Source organism: Borostomias antarcticus (genome assembly GCF_949987555.1).
Source record: "Borostomias antarcticus genome assembly, chromosome: 5".
NCBI classification, from domain to species: Eukaryota; Metazoa; Chordata; class Actinopteri; order Stomiiformes; family Stomiidae; genus Borostomias; species Borostomias antarcticus.
The window spans coordinates 11,412,614-11,435,769 of NC_140238.1; the positions used below are offsets into that span (position 1 = coordinate 11,412,614).

The 23,156-nt window shown below is 49.2% G+C and overlaps 1 protein-coding gene across 1 annotated transcript in view; it reads right to left on the reverse strand.

The window, feature by feature from the left end:
• The window catches only part of crim1 (cysteine rich transmembrane BMP regulator 1 (chordin-like)), a gene marked incomplete at its 5' end in the record, with an annotated part of 101,568 nt that overhangs the window by 24,208 nt on the left and 54,204 nt on the right, over positions 1-23,156 (reverse strand). Inside the window, 7 exons of the mRNA XM_084438088.1 lie at positions 143-299; positions 512-637; positions 3,539-3,736; positions 6,721-6,903; positions 19,609-19,730; positions 21,200-21,320; positions 21,722-21,964. Coding sequence (XP_084294214.1) covers positions 143-299; positions 512-637; positions 3,539-3,736; positions 6,721-6,903; positions 19,609-19,730; positions 21,200-21,320; positions 21,722-21,964 — 1,150 coding nt within the window. The remainder of the gene's footprint in view (positions 1-142; positions 300-511; positions 638-3,538; positions 3,737-6,720; positions 6,904-19,608; positions 19,731-21,199; positions 21,321-21,721; positions 21,965-23,156) is intronic.

Genomic DNA, 23,156 nt, shown 5'->3' on the forward strand with positions numbered 1-23,156 from the left:
AGGCCGGGTGTGCGATGTATGTGCTCTTTCATACTGGGCAGGTGCAGTGTGTGATTGGCTCATCTAGTCAGTAGGGCTCAGCCTGCATAGGACGTGTGTGTGTGAACGTGTCTCTGTGAGAGTGAGTGTGGGCGTCTCTTACATGTATCCGAAGGGGCAGGCCTTGTCACACACCAGGGCCTTGCAGCGTTTGGGGCGTGGCCGGCACTGGCACACCTCACAGCCGTGGGCGTCGACCTGACGGCCGTACGAACACTTCAGACTGCAGCCGGAGATCAGACCTCTGCACAGCTCCTCGCCTGAACACACGCGCACACACACACACACACACACACACACACACACACACACACACACACACACGTGATGTCACCATGCATCTGACTCTATCTACATGAGGAGCTCCAGTGAGAACTGAATGTCTGTATATGTGTTGTGTGTGTGTTGTGTGTGTTGTGTGCATGTGATGTGTGTGTGTGTGTGAGTGTGTGTGTGAGTGCAAAGGACTCACGTGTGCGACAGTGGCATGTTCGACAGCCGTTGGTGTCCATTCTGAATCCGTAGAGGCAGTCTCTATCTGACAAACTGCAGTTCTCCAGCTGACAGCCAGGGGGCGCTATGGTGATGTAGCTGGGTTCTGCAACACATGTGCAGACACACAAGCACACACGCACACACACACACACACACACACACACTCACACACACACACACACACACACACACACAGAGTGAATTAGAGCACAGAGAATGAAAGAATGAGAGGTGAATAGGAGCTGTGAGTCATGGGAGTCAGACATGGCCAAACACACACACACCCATAAAAACTGTTTTTAGGATAGCGTTTGTCCGGTTATCACTCCCTCCCTCCCTGAATGTTGACCTGCATTTCTCTATTGGCACCACAAGAGGCAGTAGTCCCAGCACACCAAAATAAAGGCCACTGCACAAGTAGAGTAGTGGTGAGAGCATAGGACTCCCACACGGGAGACGGGGGTTCAAGGCCCCAGTGGGGAAGACTTTTTGGGACTATACCCCAAACGTCCACATGTTCATCCTTTCACTCCGACCTTTACCCCTTGCCTTATAGGTCAGATCCTGTCCCAACCCCAACCCTTATTCTTACCCCAACCCTTATTCTAACCCCAACCAACACTAGGGACTGCAAGAAGGACACCAAAACCAACTTGCTGATCTCCGCTGCACAAGTAGAGTAGTGGTGAGTAGTGGTCTCCCACCCGGGAGACCGGGGTTCAAGGCCCCAGTGGGGATGACTTTATGGGACTATACCCCAAACCTCCACACGTTCATCCTTTCACTCCAATCTTTTTATCCCTTACCTTTGTCCAGAAACAGAACCAATTGCAGCAAAATAGCTAAGTATTACAGGAATCCTCAGTGTAACTGCTTTAGCCACAGATCGCTACCATTAATGTTATGGAAGCTGCTGCTAGTTGTTGTGAGCTCATGAGCTACAGTAACTGACTATCCCGCTCTTATTGTGCTAGATTAGCATTGGAAGCATTGAAACTGATGTGTCCAGGCGACAAGACCTATCTTAATTTATCAGACATTCTTTCATGTCATTTCAATTCACAGTTCTTTCAGTGGCATGACTAGCTTCCGTTCTACCAGTCCTGAACAGAAACAAGCCAGCCACGCACATAAGCCAATTAAAATGTTTTTGTATTGATATGTCATTGTACATTGTTTTGTATACAAGGCTCCCATATATTTAAAAGTAGGGAACCCATTAAAAGGTCACAGTGTGTCTGGTATCCAGATGGCCATATCTGTAGTCATGGACACCTTAGCAGTGTTCTGTGACAGCTGTGACAAGTAGTTTCCTGGTAGTGTTCGAGAGTTTGACAGTAGAGGAGAGGAGGAGAGTAGAGAGGAGAGGGAGAAGAGTAGGGAGGAGAGGAGATGAGAGAGGAGAAAGGAGGGAGGGAGGAGAGTAGAGAGGAGAGGAGGAGAGAAGGGAGGAGAGGAGAGAGGAGAGTAGAGAAGAAGGAGGAGAGTAGGAGAGGAGAAAGGAGGGAGGAGAGTAAAGAGGAGGGAGGAGATTAGGGAGGAGAGGAGAGTAGGGGGGAGGAGAGCAGAGAGGAAGGACAGTAGGGAGGAGAGGAGAGTGGAGAGACGAGGAGAGGAGAGGAGGAAGGAGAGTAGGGTGGAGAGCAGGGAGGAGAGGAGAAGAGAGAGGAGGAAGGAGAGTAGGGTGGAGAGCAGGGAGGAGAGGGGGCCGAGAAAATGAGGAGAGGAGAAGATAGCGGAGAGGAGAGGGGAGGAAAGAAGAGAGGAGACAAGGTCAGAGCAGACACAGACACGTCCCTCCCCTCCCCTCTCCTCCCCTCCCCTCTCCTCCCCACCCTCCGCCCCTTCCCACTGGAGAACATCTGTGAGGAAACCAAGCATGACTTCAACAGGCTGTTAGGAAAATAACGCTGACTCCATTTAGACCAGTAAACAAACAGTGGCAGAATGAGGAGGCAAAGGTAAAGGCAACGGAAGCCGAAAGTTGGCATGGTTTTGCTTCTGAGGGCCGGTGAGAAAAGCGTCATTATTCTCTGAGAGGATTTTCAATTAAAGTGCATCAGATAAGAGCAGCCACGCAGCTGAACACCCTTCTCCATCCTGTATCTACCTCCGGGTTATTCATCACTGGAGCTATGGTGTGTGTGTGTGTGTGTGTGTGTGTGTGTGTGTGTGTGTGTGTGTGTGTGTGTGTGAGTGTATGCATGTAGGAATGTGCGTGGGTATGCGTGAGCATGTGTGTCTTGGTAAATGTGTGTGTGTATATGCGGGTAGGAATGTGTATGTGTGTGTGTGTCTGTGATTATCAGTCAGAATGCCTAGCACGCATTAATCAAGTTCATTAACTACTGTACCACCTGAGGCTAAGCTATCTAGCATGTTAGCTCAGCTAAGGAACAATGAAGGCACACACAAACACGCGCACGCACGCGCACACACACACGCACACACAAACACACAGGCGCACACACACGCACACACACACACACACACACACACACACACACAGCTAACTATAGCAGCAGTATTCAGCTCAGTCTCAGCTTTCCCAGGTCAGACTGACTGGTCAACCAAGACGCGCACACACAAACGCGCACGCACGCACGCACGCACACACACACAGGCCCCAGACACATACCTGTATGGAGATTAACATTTAATTCAAACCACAGAGAAAGAGAGAGAATAAATTAATGGATTGAGGGAGAGAAAGAAAAGGAGGAGGAGGACGTTGAGAGATCTAGACAGAAGAACACTAACACAGGCTGACAGGGTGATAAGACATAGGTGTGTGTGTGTGTGTGTGTGTGTGTGTGTGTGTGTGTGCATCAGGCTGACAGGGTGATAAGACGTAAGTGTGTGTGTGTGTGTGCGACAGAGATTGTCTGTGTGACACAGAGAAAAAGAGACACCCAGAGAAAAAGATAAAGTAGTTTGTGTGTGAGGTAAATTAACAATGACAGAAGGGTGTGTGTGTGTGTGATGTGTGTGTGTGTGTCCTCACCCTCACACACTGGGCAGCACTCCCCTGGCACGGTGACAGGGTTGAGGCAGCTGTGGCCACAGGCGGCCGCCACGCAGTGGGCGTCGCCGCTCACACACTGGCAGAACGTGCAGTCGTCCTCCCGCCAGTGGTCGCCGTGCGCCAGGATCTCCCCGTTGACGTAGCAGCCGGCAAAGTTCAGGACCGGGTAGATAGGGTCTGCCGAGGAGAGGGGAGAGAGAGAGGGAGGGAGAGAGAGAGAGAGAGAGAGAGAGAGGGGAGAGAGAGAGAGAGAGAGAGAGAGAGAGGGAGAGGGAGAGAGAGAGAGAGAGAGAGAGAGAGAGAGAGGGAGAGAGAGAGAGGGAGAGAGAGAGAGAGAGAGAGGGAGAGAGAGAGGGAGGGAGAGAGAGAGGGAGAGAGAGAGGGAGGGAGAGAGAGGGAGAGAGAGAGAGAGAGGGAGAGAGAGAGAGAGAGAGGGAGAGAGAGAGAGAGAGAGGGAGAGAGAGAGAGGGAGGGAGAGAGAGGGAGAGAGAGAGAGAGGTGAGAGAGATCCAAACACAAACAAAAGCACAGAGCAAAATGCACTGTTGTCTGGCTCTAAATTGACAGTACACCATAGCAGATTATTTGAGCATGATGACTGATCAACAACTAAAACGAACCTTGACAAAGTACAGACTGAGTGAGCACCGCCTTGCTACTGAAAAGGGGAGGCCCAGGAAAACCTGGCTCCCTGCAGAGCAGAGGCTGTGCTGTCAATAGGGACTTTAAGCAACGACCTCTACGACGGGCCGCTACGGTGACCGGAAATGGATCAGTGCTCGATAGATAAACCTGCCTGCCGTAGCAGCTGATTCTACGACGGCAAAACCCCGTTTCACGTAGTGGCTACAACGTCTCGGAGACGCTTCGCCGTAGTGACCGGTCGGCTGTTTGCTTAACGATTTTGACCGCTACGGCGATAGCGTCATAGCAGATCTATTTCCGGCCACCGTAGCAGTCCTGAAAACCGTCGTTGCTTAAAGTCCCTATTGTACTCTCAGTGAACCTGAAACAGAGCTGCACTTCCTCACCAAATGTGCAAAGTATAAACACATTAAGAAGTAGAAGTAGAATCACATAAAAAAATAAATAATCCGTGACAAAAGGTTTTCTTAACCTATTAGATGAGGAAAAAACGCCTATTCCGCTAGGGGAGGACTCAAAGAGAAGTACTTTAGCAGCAGTCTATGTTGCTGCCTGCCATAGACTGAGGGACAGTGAGAGACAATCACCTGACTCACGTCATTGTCCTTATATCTGACAACATAACTGGTTTCCTCCTATATTTTTATATTTTTATTTATTATTTATTTACTGTTTCTTGCTGTTGCTGCTATATCGACATCTGATTATTTGTTTTGAGAGGGGTGAGAGAGAGGGAGAGAGAGGGGTGAGGGAGAGAGAGAAAGGGGGGAGTGGGAGAGAGAGATGGGGAGAGAGAGGGAGAGAGATAGAGGGGGTGAGAGAGAGGGAGAGAGAGAGGGGTGAGAGAGAGGGATGAGTGGGGGAGAGAGAGAGAGAGAAGGGTGGGGAGGAAAGAGATAGAGGGGTGGGGGGGAGAGAGAGATAGGGGTGAGGGGGAGAGAGAGAGGGGGGAGAAAGAGCGAGAGAGAGGGAGAGAGATAGAGGGGTAAGGGGGGGGGGTGAGGGAGACAGAGAGGGGGAGAGAGAAGGGAGAGAAAAAATAGATTTAATTACATTACAGTCGTTTAGCGGATGCTTTTATCCAAAGCGATTTACAATAAGTTATTTCAACGTAGGTACCCAGGAGAACTACTACAGGTAGTCTGCCACTAATCATAAGTCCATCTCCGTTATAAAAAAGCGTCTAAAAGCCCAGCACTGAAGTAAAAGTGCTAGAACAGATCAAAACAAATATAGGAGGAGTTAACAGGAACGGTCAGGGCAGCGTGAAAGATGAGCAGCGACTCCGCCGTCCTGACGTCAGTGACCGGGTCGCTCGGTCGATCGCGGGGGGCGTCTGTGCTGTTGTTCTGTCGTACGTCAGGGTCTTTGTCGTTGGCTTCCGTCCCTGCGGTGCCTCGACGGCGAAACGCTTGTCAGCCGTGCGACCTGCGTGGGCGCCCGCCGCCGCCGCCTTATAACGCCGCCCGTCTCCAGGGGGCTCGCGCGCTAATGCGCTCAAGCACTGTGGCGCCGCTCCTGTGATGTGTTCCGTCTGTCTTCATTTGTCCGCCGTTGGACCTGTGTTGATACCCTGTGGCGTTTTATGCTGTTTATGCTCATATGACCCCCGCCCCCCCCCCCCTCCTAAAAGGCCATTTGTCTCTTGCCAGGCAGCCCCCCGTAAAATAATTGACCTGCCAGGTTGAAATAAAGGTTGATGACGGACCAAACCAAACCACCCATGTGTGTTTATGACATGCAGAGATGAAGGGTTCTGCCAGGCGGGGGGGTGACAGGGGAGAGGGGGGAGGGGGGGGGGGGGTGAGTCATTAATCCCATCATGCAGCTGATGATTGTGTGTTGTTCAGACTTGTCTGTCAGTTACTGGCGTGTGCTGGTCTCACCTCATCTGAGATGCTGTGTGTGTGTGTGTGTGTGTGTGTGTGTGTGTGTGTGTGTGTGTGTGTGTGTGTGTGTGTGTGAGAGTGTGTGAGAGTGTGTGTGTGTGGCAGGTTATTGATGTGCTGCTGTCTTGGACACACCCCCTCACACACTCATCTCCGTCAGACGATGCCTCAGTGGAGCAGACTGTCGTCTCTCTAAGTACCAAGCTGACCTTCACACACACACACACACACACAAACACACACACGTACGCATAAGCACGTACAGTACACGCACGCACAGGTATGCGCAAACACAGACACAAATACACACACACGCACGCACACACACACACAAACATAATTACACCCATTCACTTACTGCACACACACATTTTTTTAAGGGGCGGTGGTTAGTCTGTCAGGATGTGTCTGACGACTGTGTTTTACTAATGATGATAGAGCGGCACTTCTAGTCAGCATGTGTGTGTGTGTGTGTGTGTGTGTGTGCATGCGTATATATGTGTGTGTCTGTCTGTCTGTCTATGCTTGTGTGTGTGCGTGCATAGGTGTGTGCGTTTGTGTGTGTACGCGTGTGTGTGTGTATGTGTGTGTGTGTGTGTGCGTGCGTATGTTTGCGCCTCCCCTCACCTTCGCACACGGGGCAGCACTCCCCCTTGGGAACGTAGTGGCGCTGGCAGTGCAGGACGCCGCACTGCGCGGTGAAGCAGACAGACACGCCCCCCTGGCAGCGACAGAAACGGCAGGCGTCCATCTTGAACATGTCTCCATCCTGGTACTCCACATCCAGGAACCAGCACGCTGGCTTGGTGTCTGCAGGAGAGGAGAGGAGAGAGATGAGGGAGGAGAGGAGAGGAGGAGATGAGGTGGAGGAGGTGAGGAGAGGAAAGAGGAAGAGGTGAGAGGTGGAGGTGAGGGGAGAGGAGAGGTGGAGGACGTGAGGGGAGGAGAGGAGAGAAGAAGAGAGGAGAGGAGGAGAGGAGAAAGGAGACGAAGAGAAGGTGAGGGGAGGAGAGAAGGGGTGGAGGAGATGAGGGGAGTGGCGGAGGAGAGGGTGACGAGAGGAGATGAGAGGAGAGATGGTGGAGACAAGGAGAGAGGAGGTGAGATGTCTCGTCTCTAGCTGTCTTCGAAACCGTTCTCTATTCCCTAAATAGTGCACTTTATAGTGCGTTTTGTAGTGTTGTAGTGAATTCTCAACGGTTAATTTCATTCACTATATAGTCCACTGCAAAATACCCACAATTCACGTTGATTTGTAGTGAACAGAGGATGCAACCAACAATTTCGCCCATATACCACAATGCAACGCTCTCGTGTTTTACCGAAACAAGACGTGAAGAAGACGGTAGCTATCGGTGGCTAAAGCAGTTAGCTAACGTTAGGATGATTCCTGTAGCTGTTTTGCTGCTAATGCGAGTTTGAGTTCGCCTCCGTTTAGAAACAGAAGTTGAAACAACAGCATCAAAATAGCTACAGGAATCATCATTGTAATGTTATCTAACTGCTTTAGCCACCAATAGCTACCGATAATGTTATGGAAGCTGCTGTTGTGAGCTAACTGGCTATCACGGTCTTATTGTGCAACTTTACAGCTTGCTCTTAGCAGACAACACCATAGTTGACAAAACCACACCTGCACATCATAAGAATCTTAATAATTTATTTGGGATTTAACATTCAAAACTGAACACACACACTACACTTCTTGCTTGCGACCTTGAATATCGGACGGAATGACGTTCCATGTAGTGTCTGAAAACCATTTAATCGTTCCCTATGTAGTTCACTATATGGGGAACACTACAGTACATAGGGAATAGGGAGTGAGTGAACGAACGAGTGAACGATTTGGAACACAGCTTCTGTGTCTCAGAGCTCTCACACTCACTGTTTCTCTCCATCCTGATCTCCATGGCAACGCAAGGTACAAAATGCAACCTTGAAGCCGATGCTTCATGTGACGGCCACTAAGGTGAGAGCGGCAGCGCGCGCGCACACACACACACACACACAGCATCTACACACAAGCATCCACACACACACACACACAGACGTTGCTGTTAGCACACACTTCAGATCTCTGTGCATCTGTTCATTGCTCCCGCCCACCATCCTGTCATTCTGTCATCCTGACTGGATCATTTGTCACTGCCCCGCCCACTTTGACACGACAGGAGTCGCCTCAAGGCCGAAAGGATTTTTAACATGGTCTACTGGATGTTTTAGCATGCTTGGGAGCCTCTACCAGATATTTTAGCATGCTCAGGAGGAGTCTCTACTGGATGGCTCAACTGCTTCTATTGTGGGCTTCTACTGTGTCTCTCTACTGCCTGTCTATCATATGTTTACTGTTTCTGTTGTGTATTTCTCTGCTGTCTACTCTGACTTCATACTCTGACTTCAACACTCACATTGTAGCTTTTTTACTTGGAATAAAAAACCTACCCTGACTTCATCAACATCAGCTGCTGATGTCAATCAAGATGGCTACTCCACACATCAACAATAAGTGAACACTGTAATAAGACTTTATTAGCGCTTCTGTATTATTTGTGACTCATTAAATCAGCCGTACACACAGTACTGTCCAACGTCTATTAGTGAACAATGCGCAACATTGCCTGGTTCGTTGTGATCAACTGGTATTGCTAACAATGGCTAACAGTTAACATGCCTAGAACTACAAAGATGGGGCGAAAGTGGGGTTTTTGCATTTTGTTGCTGGAACGCATTCAACTGGGATGTGATGTTGTCCCGGGCACCAAATCCCGAGCTCCACTAGGCTCAAAAACCATTGGTTCTCAAGGCTACTTACTTACTAACTTACTTACTTACTTACTTACTTACTTACTTACTATGAGACTGTACTTGAAACTGAAACTGAGGACATGAAACAGCGCCTAGAGACCCAGGTCCAAATCCAGGCCCTGGTCATTTCATCCCTCCTCTCTGACCTTGTCTGACTCTCCGACCTCCTGGTGTGTGTGTGTGTTTATGTGTGTGTGTGCGTGTGTGTGGAGCAGCTCTCTTCTCAGACCTCCTGTGTGTGTGTGTGTTTATATGTGTGTGTGTGTGTGTGTGTGGAGCAGCTCTCTTCTGAGACCTCCTGTGTGTGTGTGTGTTTATATGTGTGTGTGTGTGTGTGTGTGTGTGTGGAGCAGCTCTCTTCTCAGACCTCCTGTGTCTGTGTTTATGTGTGTGTGTGTGTGCGTGGAGCAGCTCTCTTCTCAGACCTCCTGATGTTCTGTGTGTGTGCGAAACCTGTGATGAGAGTTAACACTACAATGATAAGTGGTAAATGGACTGCTCTTATACAGCGTTTTTATCAAAAACACTTTACAATGGTCTCCAATTCACACATTCACACACACATTCACACACCAATGGCAGCAGCTGTCATGCTAAGTGCTAGCCTGCTCAATGGGAGCAATTTGGGGTTCAGTGTCTTACCCAAGGACACTTCAACATGTGGACAGGAAGAGCCGGGATTCGAACTGCAGACGCTGCGGTCTATTCGATTTCCCACGTGCCCTGACTTTTCCTTAATATCTGTACTACACTAAAAATCTACATTGTCATGATTCCAAAATGTGGATTCCAAAAGGAGATAGAGGCTTTTTTTTTTTTTTTTGAAGCTCAGGGCAGGGCATTCGCTAGTGGCCCTGTTAGCACAGGCAACAGAAAATAAATTCAAGCAGAGACTATACTGTACTATACTGAGCAGAGTCACAAGAAGGTCAAGGCTGATGCCGCATCTGCAAAAAAAACCTGTTGCCTTGCCTTGTTGACCTCCCTCACTCCGAGGAAGATGACTCAGTGCCCGGGGGAGAAATGTTCCTCAACAGAATAAAGGAGAACCGTGTAACCTGCTGGCAATAGAACCACGGAGAACCGCGTGACCTGCCAGCCATGTGTTTGCGGGAGCTGCTCACAGAAACCTCCAGCCCCCGTGTTGACTGTTGACACAAAAGCAACAATCCGCATGTACGTCTTCTACATTGAAGATCTGATAATTGGCCAAGACCTGACGGCCATGAGTGTGTACCTTAAGCCGGGCTCAGACTACAGGATTTTTGGGCCGATTTATCCCCGATTCACCCCTTCCAACATTGGAGGAGAAATCTGGTCTGGAACGTTGGTCGGGGCCGATGATCGGCCCAGATTATCTTGTAATGTGAGGGGTTTACAGATCCAATCTTATACCTCCCAATTGGCTCGCAGACCCATCGGGGCGGACCCAATATCAAACATGTTTGATATTTAAGATTATTACGTCCCGACTTTACAAGTGAGACGGCGAGACCAGTGGTTCATTGCTCCCTCGGGCACGATAAGATCCTGTAGTGTGTGATGAGCCGTTATTTTCAAATCTTGCTGTGTGTGCTTGTTTGAGATGTAATATATCTGTTAAGATTCTCCTTATGTGCGTGATGTAACCCTATTTCCAAATTGGTTAGGATTTTAAACATCCTGTAGTGTGAGACCGGCATTAGAGGTCACTGGTATGAACAAATCTCTCTCTCCCGTGGGGATAAACCGCTAACTAAAGCCTCTGGCTCCCAATGCTCTGCTGTGCAATATTGGGCAGATCAATCCTGTACTATGGTTCAGGTCCATACTGGTCATTACTGGACTGTTGGCATTGGCATTGCTGGAGGCTTAGAGAGCTCTGGGTACAACACACACACATACAGTATTGTACACACACACACGCACGCACGCACGCTTCTCATGATCCGGAACTGGAACAGTGCCATCTAGAGTGGTGGTGAAGAAACTGCTGTCACCATGGTGATGGATGATGCTCGGAGGCCAGTCTCTGAGAGGCTGAGATGTAATCCTATAAGAACAGCACCGACCATGGGACGGCTGAGGAGTCTGTGTGTGTGTGTGTGTGTGTGTGTGTGTGTGTGTATGTGTGTGTGTGTGTGTGCGCGCACATAGCGTGTGAAGAGAAGACAATGTGGTAATTGGATTGAGTATAGCTGAATAATCTACTCTACATTAGCACCCACTGCAATGATAGTGAAGCCAGGTGGGGAGGGAGGGAGAGAGGGAGAGAGAGGGAAGGAGGGAGATAAGTAGGGAGAGAGAGAAAGGGAGGGAGGGGGAGATGGAGGGAGGGAGAGAGGGAGGGAGAGAGAGAAGTAAGGAGAATGAGAGAGAGGGAGGAGGAGATGGAAGAAGGGAGAGAGAGAGGGAGGGAGAGAGGGAGGGAGAGAAGGAGGGAGGGAGGAGGGCAGGGTGATCTTAGCAGGGCAGCCTCAGCTATGCTAGGCCAGGGAGGTGGGGGCAGGGGCAGGGGCAGGAGAGGTAGAGGAGCAGGTGTAGAATAGGACAGGAGGAGGAGGAGGCGGTGGGGGCAGGATGGAGTGCTGGGGTGGAGGAGCTCCTGCATCCCTCCCTCCCATCCCAGGAAGCAGCAGAAACAGTGGCATCTCTGCTCTGTCTCTCCCCCTGTCTGTAGTCTCTATCGCCGATACACTACTGTACACAAGCTACGGTAAGTACTGTACGTCACAGCGTGCTGGACATCTCTGGTTTCAGATCCTGGTAGCGCCGGAATCCCGGCGACACCGATCAGTAACGACTTTCGACGATCAGACGTTCCCACCCAACCTGGCCCCGCCCATCTAACCTGGGTTAGCGTCTCTCATTTGCTGCTACGACCTGTCACTCTTTCAATTCTGACCCGTTGATATGCCCTCAGAACTCCAGCTTGGGTGGTGAAGTGGCACAGACTCTATTATGTAGCATGTGCAGTGCGCAGTGATTCAACATATTTTAACCTGGTGAGGGACTGCCCTGTCTGGCGAGGGTAAATATTTGATAACAAACTAACCATCTGGGCCCAGAATTATCCCTGGCTGTTAACAGGGCGGGAGAAAAGAATCGTCCAAATCTGCCAGCCAACCACCAAGCCTGCCAACCACCAGTAGGCTGTGTATAATCAGAGCTGGAATGGTTCACAAACACACTGTCGAGAGCTCCGGAAGCACTTGCTACAACAGAACCGACAGGTTCGGATCATCGAGTTGTGTTCGCAGGCGGAGAAGTGCGTGTGAGTGTGTGAGACTGAAGATCAATGCAGAAAGCAAAGCTGCTCTTCGCAGCTTTTTCAAATTCAGTCGTAGTCGTGCAGGCGCGCGCTCCGCACACAGGGGCGGACTGGGGAAATAATTCAGGCCGGGAAATGTAGCCCAGTCAGGCCACGAGCCGACGCGGTGAGATGGAACACTTTCAGTTTCGTTTTGTAAACACGAAATGGACGGGCTTAAAGATTGTGAATACTAAACTAAACTGTCGGCAAGTTGTTGAGCGGGGGAGGGAAGGCCATTCACTGCAGGCCAGGCCAGTTAGTGCGCCAGGCCACCGGGACAACTCCCGGTGCTCCCGATGGCCAGTCCGCCCCTGCTCGCACACACACACGCATGCTCACACACACACTCATACTCACCACTGCCCTGATCCTACTGTGTGTCCAGTTGTCCCTCCCTAACATACTGTATGATCAAACATGCCGTAGCCTCATTTTCCCAGCATGCCATGACGCCACTGAGAGTGGTCTGTGCTAAGGCCTGGGGAGGCAGCCGGCTTTCATCTAGCTAGCCATCCAGGTCACATTGTGGACACGGCTGCGATACAAATGTGAACCTCACCTGGACATGGATACACGTGTCAAGGACACACAAAGGACTCAACTTCAGTTTCAGGTAACTCCAGAACTTTTAATTTGTAAGTGGAGTCCAGGGACTGTGTGTGTGTGTGTGTGTCTCTGTGTGCGTTTAGAATCATATCAGCCTGTGGATTTATCTCCACAGGATCCTGGAGTAGCTATCTCCTCTCAGACCTCCTGGTGTGTGTGTGTGTGTGTGTGTTTGTGTCTGTGTGTCTGTGTGTGTATGTGTGTGTGTGTGTGTATGTGTATGTGCGTGTATGGATCCTGGAGCAGCTCTCTCCTCTCAGACCTCCTGGTGTGTGTGTGTGTGTGTGTGTGTGTCTGTGTGTGTGTATGTGTGTGTGTGTGTATGTGTATGTGTATGTGCGTGTATGGATCCTGGAGCAGCTCTCTCCTCTCAGACCTCCTGGTGTGTGTGTGTGTGTGTGTGTGTGTCTGTGTGTGTGTATGTGTGTGTGTGTGTATGTGTATGTGTATGTGCGTGTATGGATCCTGGAGCAGCTCTCTCCTCTCAGACCTCCTGGTGTGTGTGTGTGTGTGTGTGTATGTGTGTGTGTGTGTGTGTGCGCGTGCGTGGATCCTGGAGCAGCTCTCTCTTCTCAGACCCCCTGATGTGTGTGTGTGAAACCTGTGCTGAGAGTTAACACTACAATGGTAAATGGACTGCACTTACATACTGTAGCATTTTTATCCAAAGCACTTGACAATGGCCACACACATTCACACACCAATGGCAGCAGCTGCCATGCTAAGTGCTAGCCTGCTCAATGGGAGCATTTTGGGGTTCAGTGTCTTACTCAAGGACACTTTAACATGTGGACAGGAAGAGCCGGGATTCAAACTGCTGCGGTCTATTCGATTTCCCACGTGCCCTGACTTTTCTTTAATATCTGCATTACACTAAATATCTGCATTGTCATGATGACAAAATGTGAATTACAAAAGGAGATATAGGCTGTTTTTTTTTTTAAAGCTCAAACAAGTTCCGTTTCTCCTGCGACAGAATCGAGGCATTCGCATAATGCCCCTGTTAGCGCAAGCGACAGAAAATACATTCAAGCAGAGACTATACTGTACTATACTGAGCAGAGTCACATGAAGGTCAAGGCTGATGCCGCATCCGCAAAAAAAACCTGTTGACTTGCAGCGTGACTGTGCCTCCCTCGCTCCGAGGAAGATGACTCGTGCCAGGGGGGGGGGGCAATGTTGCTCAATAGAACAAAGGAGAACCGTGTAACCTGCCGGCAATAGAACCACGGAGAACCATGTGACCTGCCGGCCATGTGTTTGCGGGAGCTGCTCACAGAAACCTCCAGCCCCCGTGTTCACTGTTGACACAAAAGTAGCAATCTGTATTTACTTCTTCTACACTGTAGATCTGATAATCGGCCAAGACCTGACCGCCATGAGCGTGTACCTTAGAGGTCACTGGCATGAACAAATCTCTGCACTTCTAGTGCAGGCACGCACGCACGCACGCACGCATGCACACACACACACACACACACACACACACACACACACACACACAAAGGGTAAGAGAGACAGAGCAAGAGAGAGAGGAATGACAGCAAGAAAGACCAATAAATAGAGAGAGAGGCAGGATGAAAGGGGGGAGAGAGAGCTGGGGGAACCCTGTCTGTAGATCAGAGACAGCAGCTCCGCGTCTGCCGGCTCTCTATAGACCCTCCCCTAGGCTGCACAATACCAGCCTCGGAAGACCGTCCTGTTCTAGCGAGCTCACATTCGGTTTCGCTCCGCAGATCAGTCCGGCCTTCCCCCCTACCTCTAACGACCACTGTGGACGGGAGCACTTGGAACGACAGAATAACTTCTTCTGCCGATCAGCGTGACAAAACAAAACCGGTCTGAAGAGGCAAAAACGTATTTTCCCACGAGAAACTCTACTCTACTCTTGTTCTTGTTTAATTGTTGTTATTGAGTCTATTCCTGCCATATGGCCATGTTTATTCTAATAATGTGCTTGTTGCATCGGTTGAGCGAGAACCACTCAGGGGCTGCGTTCTACTGGGGGACAGAACAGCAGTCAAAACAGAGTCTCTGATTGGCCCGTTCAAAACGTAATTTTGAGAATAGTTGTTCTGCAGTAGATAGGGGGTAAGCCCAGACTGATCTGCAGAGGCAAACTGAAAGCAAACTCTCGAGATCAGTATGGTCTCTTGAGGCTAGTACAATACAGCTCCAACACAAAACTATACAAGATCAAGAGTCACCATGAGGACTGTCTGCTGGAGAGGAGAGGAGGAGAGGAGAGGTGGGGAGGAGAGGAGGGGAGAGCAGGATTGAAGGGATGAGAGGAGAGGAGGCGAGAAGCAGAGGAGGGGGAGGAGAGGAGGGGGAGGAGAGGAGATGGAGGAGAGGAGGGGGAGGAGAGGAGGGGGAGGAGAAGAGGTGGAGGAGAGGAGGGGGAGGAGAAGAGGTTGAGGAGAGGAGGGGGAGGAGAAGAGGAGAGAAGTGTAGGAGAGGAGGTAGAGGAGAGAAGCAGAGGAGAGGAGGGGGAGGAGAGGAGGAGAAAAGTAGAGGAGAGGAGGGGTAGGAGAGGAGGGGAGAGCAGGATTGAAGGGATGAGAGGACAGGAGGAGAGAAGCTGAGGAGAGCAGGACAGCAGCAGGACCCCTGCAGAGAGAACATGGTCGGTGGAGATTGATTATGACCAGCCTGTCTCACACCTGCTGGTCTTTCTGGATGTCCCTTTCTCTTTACTCCACCTGACAGGCACTCCTGTCTTTCTCTCTCTCTCTCTCTCTCTCTCTCTCTCTCTCTCTCTCTCTCACACACACTCCCTCTCTCTGTGTGTTCATCTACCCCACTCCTTCCTCTCTTTCTCCTCTACCTCTTTCACAGCATGTCCAACTCTCCCCACCCACCCTCCCTTTCCCCACACCCTCCTTCCCTCCTATCTCTCCCACTCCACCTCTCCCTCCCACTCCACCTCTCCCTCTCTCTTCACCTCTCCCTCTCTCTCTTCACCCCTCATTCTCTCTCCCACTCCACCTCTTCCTCTCTCTTCACCTCTCCCTCTCTCTATCTTCACTTCTCCCTTTCTCTCTTCACCCCTCCTTCTCTCTCCCACTCCACCTCTCCCTCTCTCTCTTCACCTCTCCCTTTCCCTCTTCACCTCTCCTTCTGTCTCCCACCCCACCACTTCCTCCTCTCTTCACCTCTCCCTTTCTCTTCACCTCTCCCTTTATCTCTTCACTTCTCTTTCTCTCTCCCTCCACCTCCCCCTCCCTCTCTACCTCTCTCTCCCTCCCTCCCTCTCTCTCTCTCTCTCTCTCTCTCTCTCTCCACCTCTCCTCTCAGTGTGCTCAGGGTTCATTTTTTAATGCTATTGAGGCGGAGTCAAGGCCAGACAATCGGAGGTTGGATGGGATAATCCCTGGCTGGTGTGTAACCACGGCGACGCGCCATCAACAGCTGCCGGTATTGATCCAGAGATGAGCTTCCTCCCCTTCAGGGGTGAGGTCATACGCACCTCCCTTTCACTCTCTCTCTCTCTCTCTCTCTCTCTCACACACACACATACACACACACACCTGGGCGAGGCCGTCACATCAGATGGTCTCTGTGAGTGTGTGTGTGTGTGTGTGTGTGTGTGTGTGAGAAAGAGAGAGAGAGAGCTGTGTGTGTATTTGAGAAAGAGACAGAGAGATGTGTGTGTATGTGTGTGTAAGAGACAGAGAGACGTGTGTGTGTGTGTGTGTGCTTGAGAGAGACAGAGAGATGTGTGTGTGTGTATGAGAGAGAGAAGCAGATATTTGTGTGTGTGTGTGAGAGAGAAAGAGATACAGATTTGTGTGTGTCCATGTGTGAGAGACGGAAATTAGCGTATCTGTGTGTGTGTGTGTGTGTGTGTGTGTGTGAGAGAGAGAGAGAGAGAGACAGAGATGTGTGTGTGTGTGAGTGAGAGAGCGAGAGAGTGAGAGAGACAGAGAGATTTGTGTGCCCATGTGTGAAAGACAGAGATTTGTGTGTCTGTGTGTGTGTCTGTGTGAGAGACAGAGATTTGTGTGTGTGTGTACGTGTGTGTGAGAAACCGAGTGATTTGCGTGTCTGTGTGTGCGTGTCTGTATGTGAGTGACCGAGAGATTTGTGTGTGTCTGTGTGTTAGAAACAGAGAGATTTGTGTGAGTGTGTGTGTGTGTGTGCGTGTGTGTGCACGCGTGTGTGTGTGTGAGAGACAGAAGGTTGTTTTATACAGCATTTTCATGGTGGAATTGTTCTGTATAAAAAGCACCATCACGGAGTGGGGGAATATTGTATCCCCTCTTGCACAACAGAGGCAGTAATATTACCGGATTGCTGTGTGTATGAACGGGATAGCTGGCGTTGTGGCACAGGGTTGTAACGTTTTGATGATTTGCCAATGAGAAGAGAGTTGGGTGAAACAACATGCTCTTTTCTCAAAATGTAAACAAGCCTCGGGTTTCTGCTGCCTACATCACTGGCTTTGCGAGCTAGGAAGTAGGCCGGCTGCTACTCCCCACGTACTGTAGCCCACTTCTGAACAGTTTTTGGTCATTCAAATAACTAGGAATACGTATATAATGTCTACTAGTCTACTTATATAAACCAAGTGAAGTAAGTTGGTTAATAATAATATTAATAAAAATAATAAAATAATAAGTGTCCACCCTGAGATTGGGAGGTTGGGGGTTCAATTCCCGGCCGACTCTACAGCTTGTCTCATTTGACAACTAGCAAACGCTGGCATGCTATATAAAATCACACATTATAACATGCTATATAAAATCACACATTATAACATGCTATATAAAATCACACATGCTAAATAAAATCACACATTATAATATGCGATGTAAAATCACACATTAAAACATGCTATATAAAATCACACATCACACATTAAAACATGCAATATAAAATCACACATTAAAACATGCGATATAAAATCACACATTAAAACATGCTATATAAAATCACACATTATAACATGCTATGTAAAATCACACATTAAAACATGCTATATAAAATCACACATTAAAACATGCGATATAAAATCACACATTAAAACATGCGATATAAAATCACACATTAAAACATGCGATATAAAATCACACATTAAAACATGCGATATAAAATCACACATTAAAACATGCTATATAAAATCACACATTAAAACATGCGATATAAAATCACACATTAAAACATGCGATATAAAATCACACATTAAAACATGCGATATAAAATCACACATTAAAACATGCGATATAAAATCACACATGCTATGTAAAATCACACATTATAACATGCTATATAAAATCACACATGCTATATAAAATCACACATTATAATATGCTATGTAAAATCACACATTAAAACATGCTATATAAAATCACACATTATAACATGCTATGTAAAATCACACATTAAAACATGCAATATAAAATCACACATTAAAACATGCGATATAAAATCACACATTAAAACATGCTATATAAAATCACACATTATAACATGCTATGTAAAATCACACATTAAAACATGCTATATAAAATCACACATTAAAACATGCGATATAAAATCACACATTAAAACATGCGATATAAAATCACACATTAAAACATGCGATATAAAATCACACATTACGCCGGCTTTCTTTGGTTCAGTTTAAACAAACAAAGACAGAAAACTGAGGTGTCTTCAATAAGGCAATGTAGCCTTGTCTCTGTATAAATCAGGCTAGAGAGACTTATGTGTGTGTGTGTGTATATGGGTGTGTGTGTGTGTGTGTATGGATGTGTGTGCTGTCTTTGATGTTCCCTGGCAGGTTTGCTTTGTTCAGATCTGAGACCAGGGCACTGCAGGACACGGCAGTGACACACACTTGCAGTTACACACACACACACACACACACACACACACACACACACACACACACACAAACACACAAACACACACACACACACACACACACACACAGACACAAACACACAAACACACACACACACACACACACACACACACACAAACACATACGCATACACATACACACATCTTTCTGTCTCTCTCTCTCTTACGCACACACACACACACACACACAAGCACACACACCTGTAGTCACGCCAGCTGTGAGCATACACCCACGCACGCACGCACACACCCACACGCACGCACGCATGCACACACCTACACGCACGCACGCACACACCCACACACACACTCCATGATATGAGCTAGGGATTTCCTCTTAAAGACTAAGGTCTTCAAATTACTGTTTAAAGGTTCGGCTTTAAAGTTCACTGCCTTCCATATCAAGAGTGTAAGCCCCATGAATCATTTACGAGCTGTTCCAATATCTCTCTCTCTCTCTCTTTCTTTCTCTTTCTCTCTCTCTCACACACACACGCACACCACACACACACACACACACACACACACACACACACACACGCACACACACGCACACACACACACACACACGTGCATGCAGCCAACCCAGCTGGCGTCCCTGGGTATTTCTCTCTCTCTTTCTCTCTCTCTCTGTCTCTCTCTCTCTGTCTGTCTCTCTCTGTCTCTCTCTCTCTGTAAATGGTCTATTCCCCAGGGTCCACCTGTCAGAGGTGAATACTGCGAAACTGGCAGACTGTAAAAGGCTGGATCTGTTACCTGCTAGCTTGCTCCTACCGAAGGCTTCAAACACACACACATACACACACACGCACGCACGCACACACACACACACACACATCTGTAGCTGTGTCTGTACATCATTGTGTTTGAGCCAAAGAGGTGGCAGGAAACAAGGGAGGGCCAATGGGAGACAGCAGAGCAGTGCGCCGCGCCGCTCTTACCGTTGACACACTCGTAGACATCACAGCAGCGCCCGGGGGAGCCGTCGCCGCGCGAAACCACCTGGGGAGAGCTGCCCGCCGGGCACTGGGGGAAGCTGCAGAACCCCGGCAAGCACTCACACCTGGAGACAGAGAGCAGACAGACGCGTCACACACTGGCCCACATTCATTCACGGCGTGAAAGGCGATTGTAGCCTGGACGCCAGACTTCATCGCAAGAAAAAACCCAAACAGTTTTCACGACAGTCTGGACTGCCGGCCGCCCAGAACGATTTGAGTTTTCCCAGGAAATGGGAGGCACCAATCAGGAGACTGCATTTTAACTGCTGTTCCGCCCTCCCCAGTCCCTGACTGGTTCCCGTAGATGAAATACATCAGTACGCTAGTAGAACGAAGCAATGTGCGCTAACGTTAACGTTATTGCAGAAATAGACTCATTAACAAGAATTAAAGAAGAACAAGAGTATGCACTGGCAGAGCCTCTCAGCGGAAAATACATTTTCGCCATTCTTCCGACTGGATTTGGCAAATTGATCTGTGTTTTGTTATGCTGAAAGGCTGAAGGAGTTTGTCTGTCAAGGCAAGTACTCCTGCCCACTCAAATCGCTCTGGGTGGCTGAAAGTCCAGACTCTATCATGAAAACAATGTTCTTTGAGTCTGGCTTCCAGTCTAGGTCAGCCTTATTCTTTCAACTGCATGTCATTTATATCCAGGCATGGCTAACAGTTCAACTAAATTGCATTCTCTATGTTCTAATAACGGGAGAACACGTAGTAGATCAACAAAAATACAGACTTAAAAATTGAATAAAAAGACTGGGCTTTTGCTTGGTTCTCCGCTGCCACCTACATAGCCGACATGAAACCACCTGCCAGCCGATGCCTAGAGTCACAGCCTTCTCCTTTCCGCTGTCCCTGAGTTTCTTGCAGGATGGCGGGTGGAGGGAGGAGCCCTCTCTCTCTCTCTCTCTCTCTCTCTCTCTCTCCCCACCCCCCCTCTCTCTCTCCCCCTATCTCTTTCCCTCCCTGCCTCTCTCCTACAGTCAGGACCATAAACTCACAACTTCACCGGCAAAATATGACTCAAGCAGCTGACAAAGCTGACAGTCTGTATCTTTCATTATTCTACATGTATGCTCATCAGGGAAAGCCAAGGAGGGTTTTGTTGGTCTGTAAAAAGTCTTGCCTTCCTAAGAGAACCTCTCACCACGCACTACGAGAGTATTTTTTAATTAGCACTCTGAGGTCCATGGGATCTTAATGGTGGTGCAATTTTCCAAGTTAATTGATCTGTCAGCGGGTGGGGCTTCATACGTTTTGATGTGTAATCTGGAACGTAGCTGCGCCGGAGCAGGTTAGCTTGACAGCATAAGTTACCATGGCGATATAGCATGGTGAAGAGTGATCTACCGTTGTGACGCTGACAGGGTCAAACCTGAAGTTCTCACTAAGCCCGTAATCCTGCTTCGTTGTACAGGTCTCAGGAGACAGAGAGGAGAGAGGGAGGTTGCACACACACACAAACACTCCTGGAGACAGAGAGCAGAGAGGGAGGTTACACACACACACACACACATACGCAGGGTGTTACCTGGTGGGCAGGGTGCAGCAGCCGTCTGCAGTCAGACGGACCTGCGTCTCGTAGCTGTCAGCAGGACACTCCACCTGCTGGCCTGGAGGGCACTCTACAGTGCTGCAGTCCACGCTGAACACTGGGGGGCAACACACACACACACACACACACACACACACACACACACACGTCAGGAGGAGGAGTGTGTGTATCTGTGTGTGTGTATGCATCAGACTTTTCCTTTCCCTCCCTGGTTTACAGTGGTTCAACTGTGTGTGTGTGTGTGTGTGTGGTGTGTATGCGTGTGTGTGCATCAGACTTTTCCTACCCTGGTTTACAGTGGTACAAGTGTGTGTATCAGGAGTGTGCGTGAGTGCATTTGTGTGCGTGTGCACGCATGTGTGTGTGTGCATGTTTGTGTGTGTGTGTATGTGCATGTGTGTGTGTGTGCATGTGTGTGTGTGCATGTGTGTGTTTGTGTGCATGTGTGTGTGTGTGCATGTGTGTGTGCCCGCGTCTCATCGGTGTCCTCTCACTCACCCGGCTTGCACTCGTACAGGTCGCAGCACTCGCCCGGCTTGCCGGAGCCCTTGGAGACCAGGATGTTGAGGTAGCCGGGCTGGCAGACCTTCCTCAGGCAGCCTGCCGGGCTGCACACGCACCTGCTGGGCAGCGGGCAGCACTCGCCGGGCGGGGCGTAGCCCTCGATCAGCACCGAGTCCTCGGGGCAGCGCGGAGAGAACTGGACCTCGCACCGGGCCTTGGAGCAGTCCGGGCGCTCCTCTGGCAGGGAGAGAGAGAGAGAGAGAGAGAGAGAGAGAGAGAGAGAGAGAAGGAGAGAGAGAGAAGAAGGGAGAGAGAGGGGTATAGAAAGAGGGGGGGTGGACAGTGAGAAGGAGAGACAGGGATAGAAAGAAAGAGAGATGGAGAGAAAGTAGTTAGTCACACATAAATGTAAGTGTAGGGAGTTTAAACCCGCGTCTGGATGGGAGCGTCCTGGTTGGAGCGTCCTGAAGAACCCAACCACGTAGAGCCCCGAGCCAAGAAAATCTCCAAGAAAATCTCCAAGAAAATCTTCACTGAATGATTTAAGTAACATTTAAGTACAGTAGCTTGACATAGTTATCTGGCCAGCTGTCAGTTATGATGCTGTAGTTTAGAGTATAATCAAATTCAAATTACAGGACCTGAGTGGGGGTCTTTATTCGGCCGCACAGTGACACACACATTACATACAGTGTAGTGAGCAGTGACACGGCACACAGCACACAGACATGAAGCTTTTGGGGATCGCTGGTAGAAATTGTTCCCTGCATTTCTCCCATCCCAGACGTCCTCCTCCAGGGGCAGCGGGCAGCCATCATTCATGGCGCCTAGGGACCAAGTCTGAGCATCTGAAGAGCATCTGTTCTTCTGCATGTTTTTCGTAATGGGTTCTTTGGGAGGAAACCCTTGCGAACACGGGGAGAACACGCAAACTCCGCACAGAAAGTCCCGGAGACCTTCTTGCTGTGAGGCGACGGTATTAGGTACTGCGTCCCCGTGCCGAGCGTGAGCAATTCTGGGGTTCAGTATCCTGTCAAGTCTGGCTCAAGGACACTTCGGCACAACGCGGGGGGCTGGGATCGAACCCGGGGACCTTTCAATCCCCAGCCGGCCGATTTACCTCCCAAGCTACGTTGCTAATAATGATGAGAAAAATAAAATACAATTCCACTCCGTCATGTGATTAGTAACCTGCATTTAATGATTGACTTCATTCACTTAGATGTCTTAATTGTCTCCCACCCAATGAAATCAGAAAAGGGCTGTTAAAATGTTCTGCGCCCATGCACCTGTCACACCGTGTACCAGAGCCCACCACTAGGAGTGCTAGCCACAGTTACATATTGCTTGGTACACAAAAACACCTCAGTAAAAGTATAGTCCATTCTCCAGGGTCTATTCGCCAAACCCTCAGAGATTAGAACTTGAG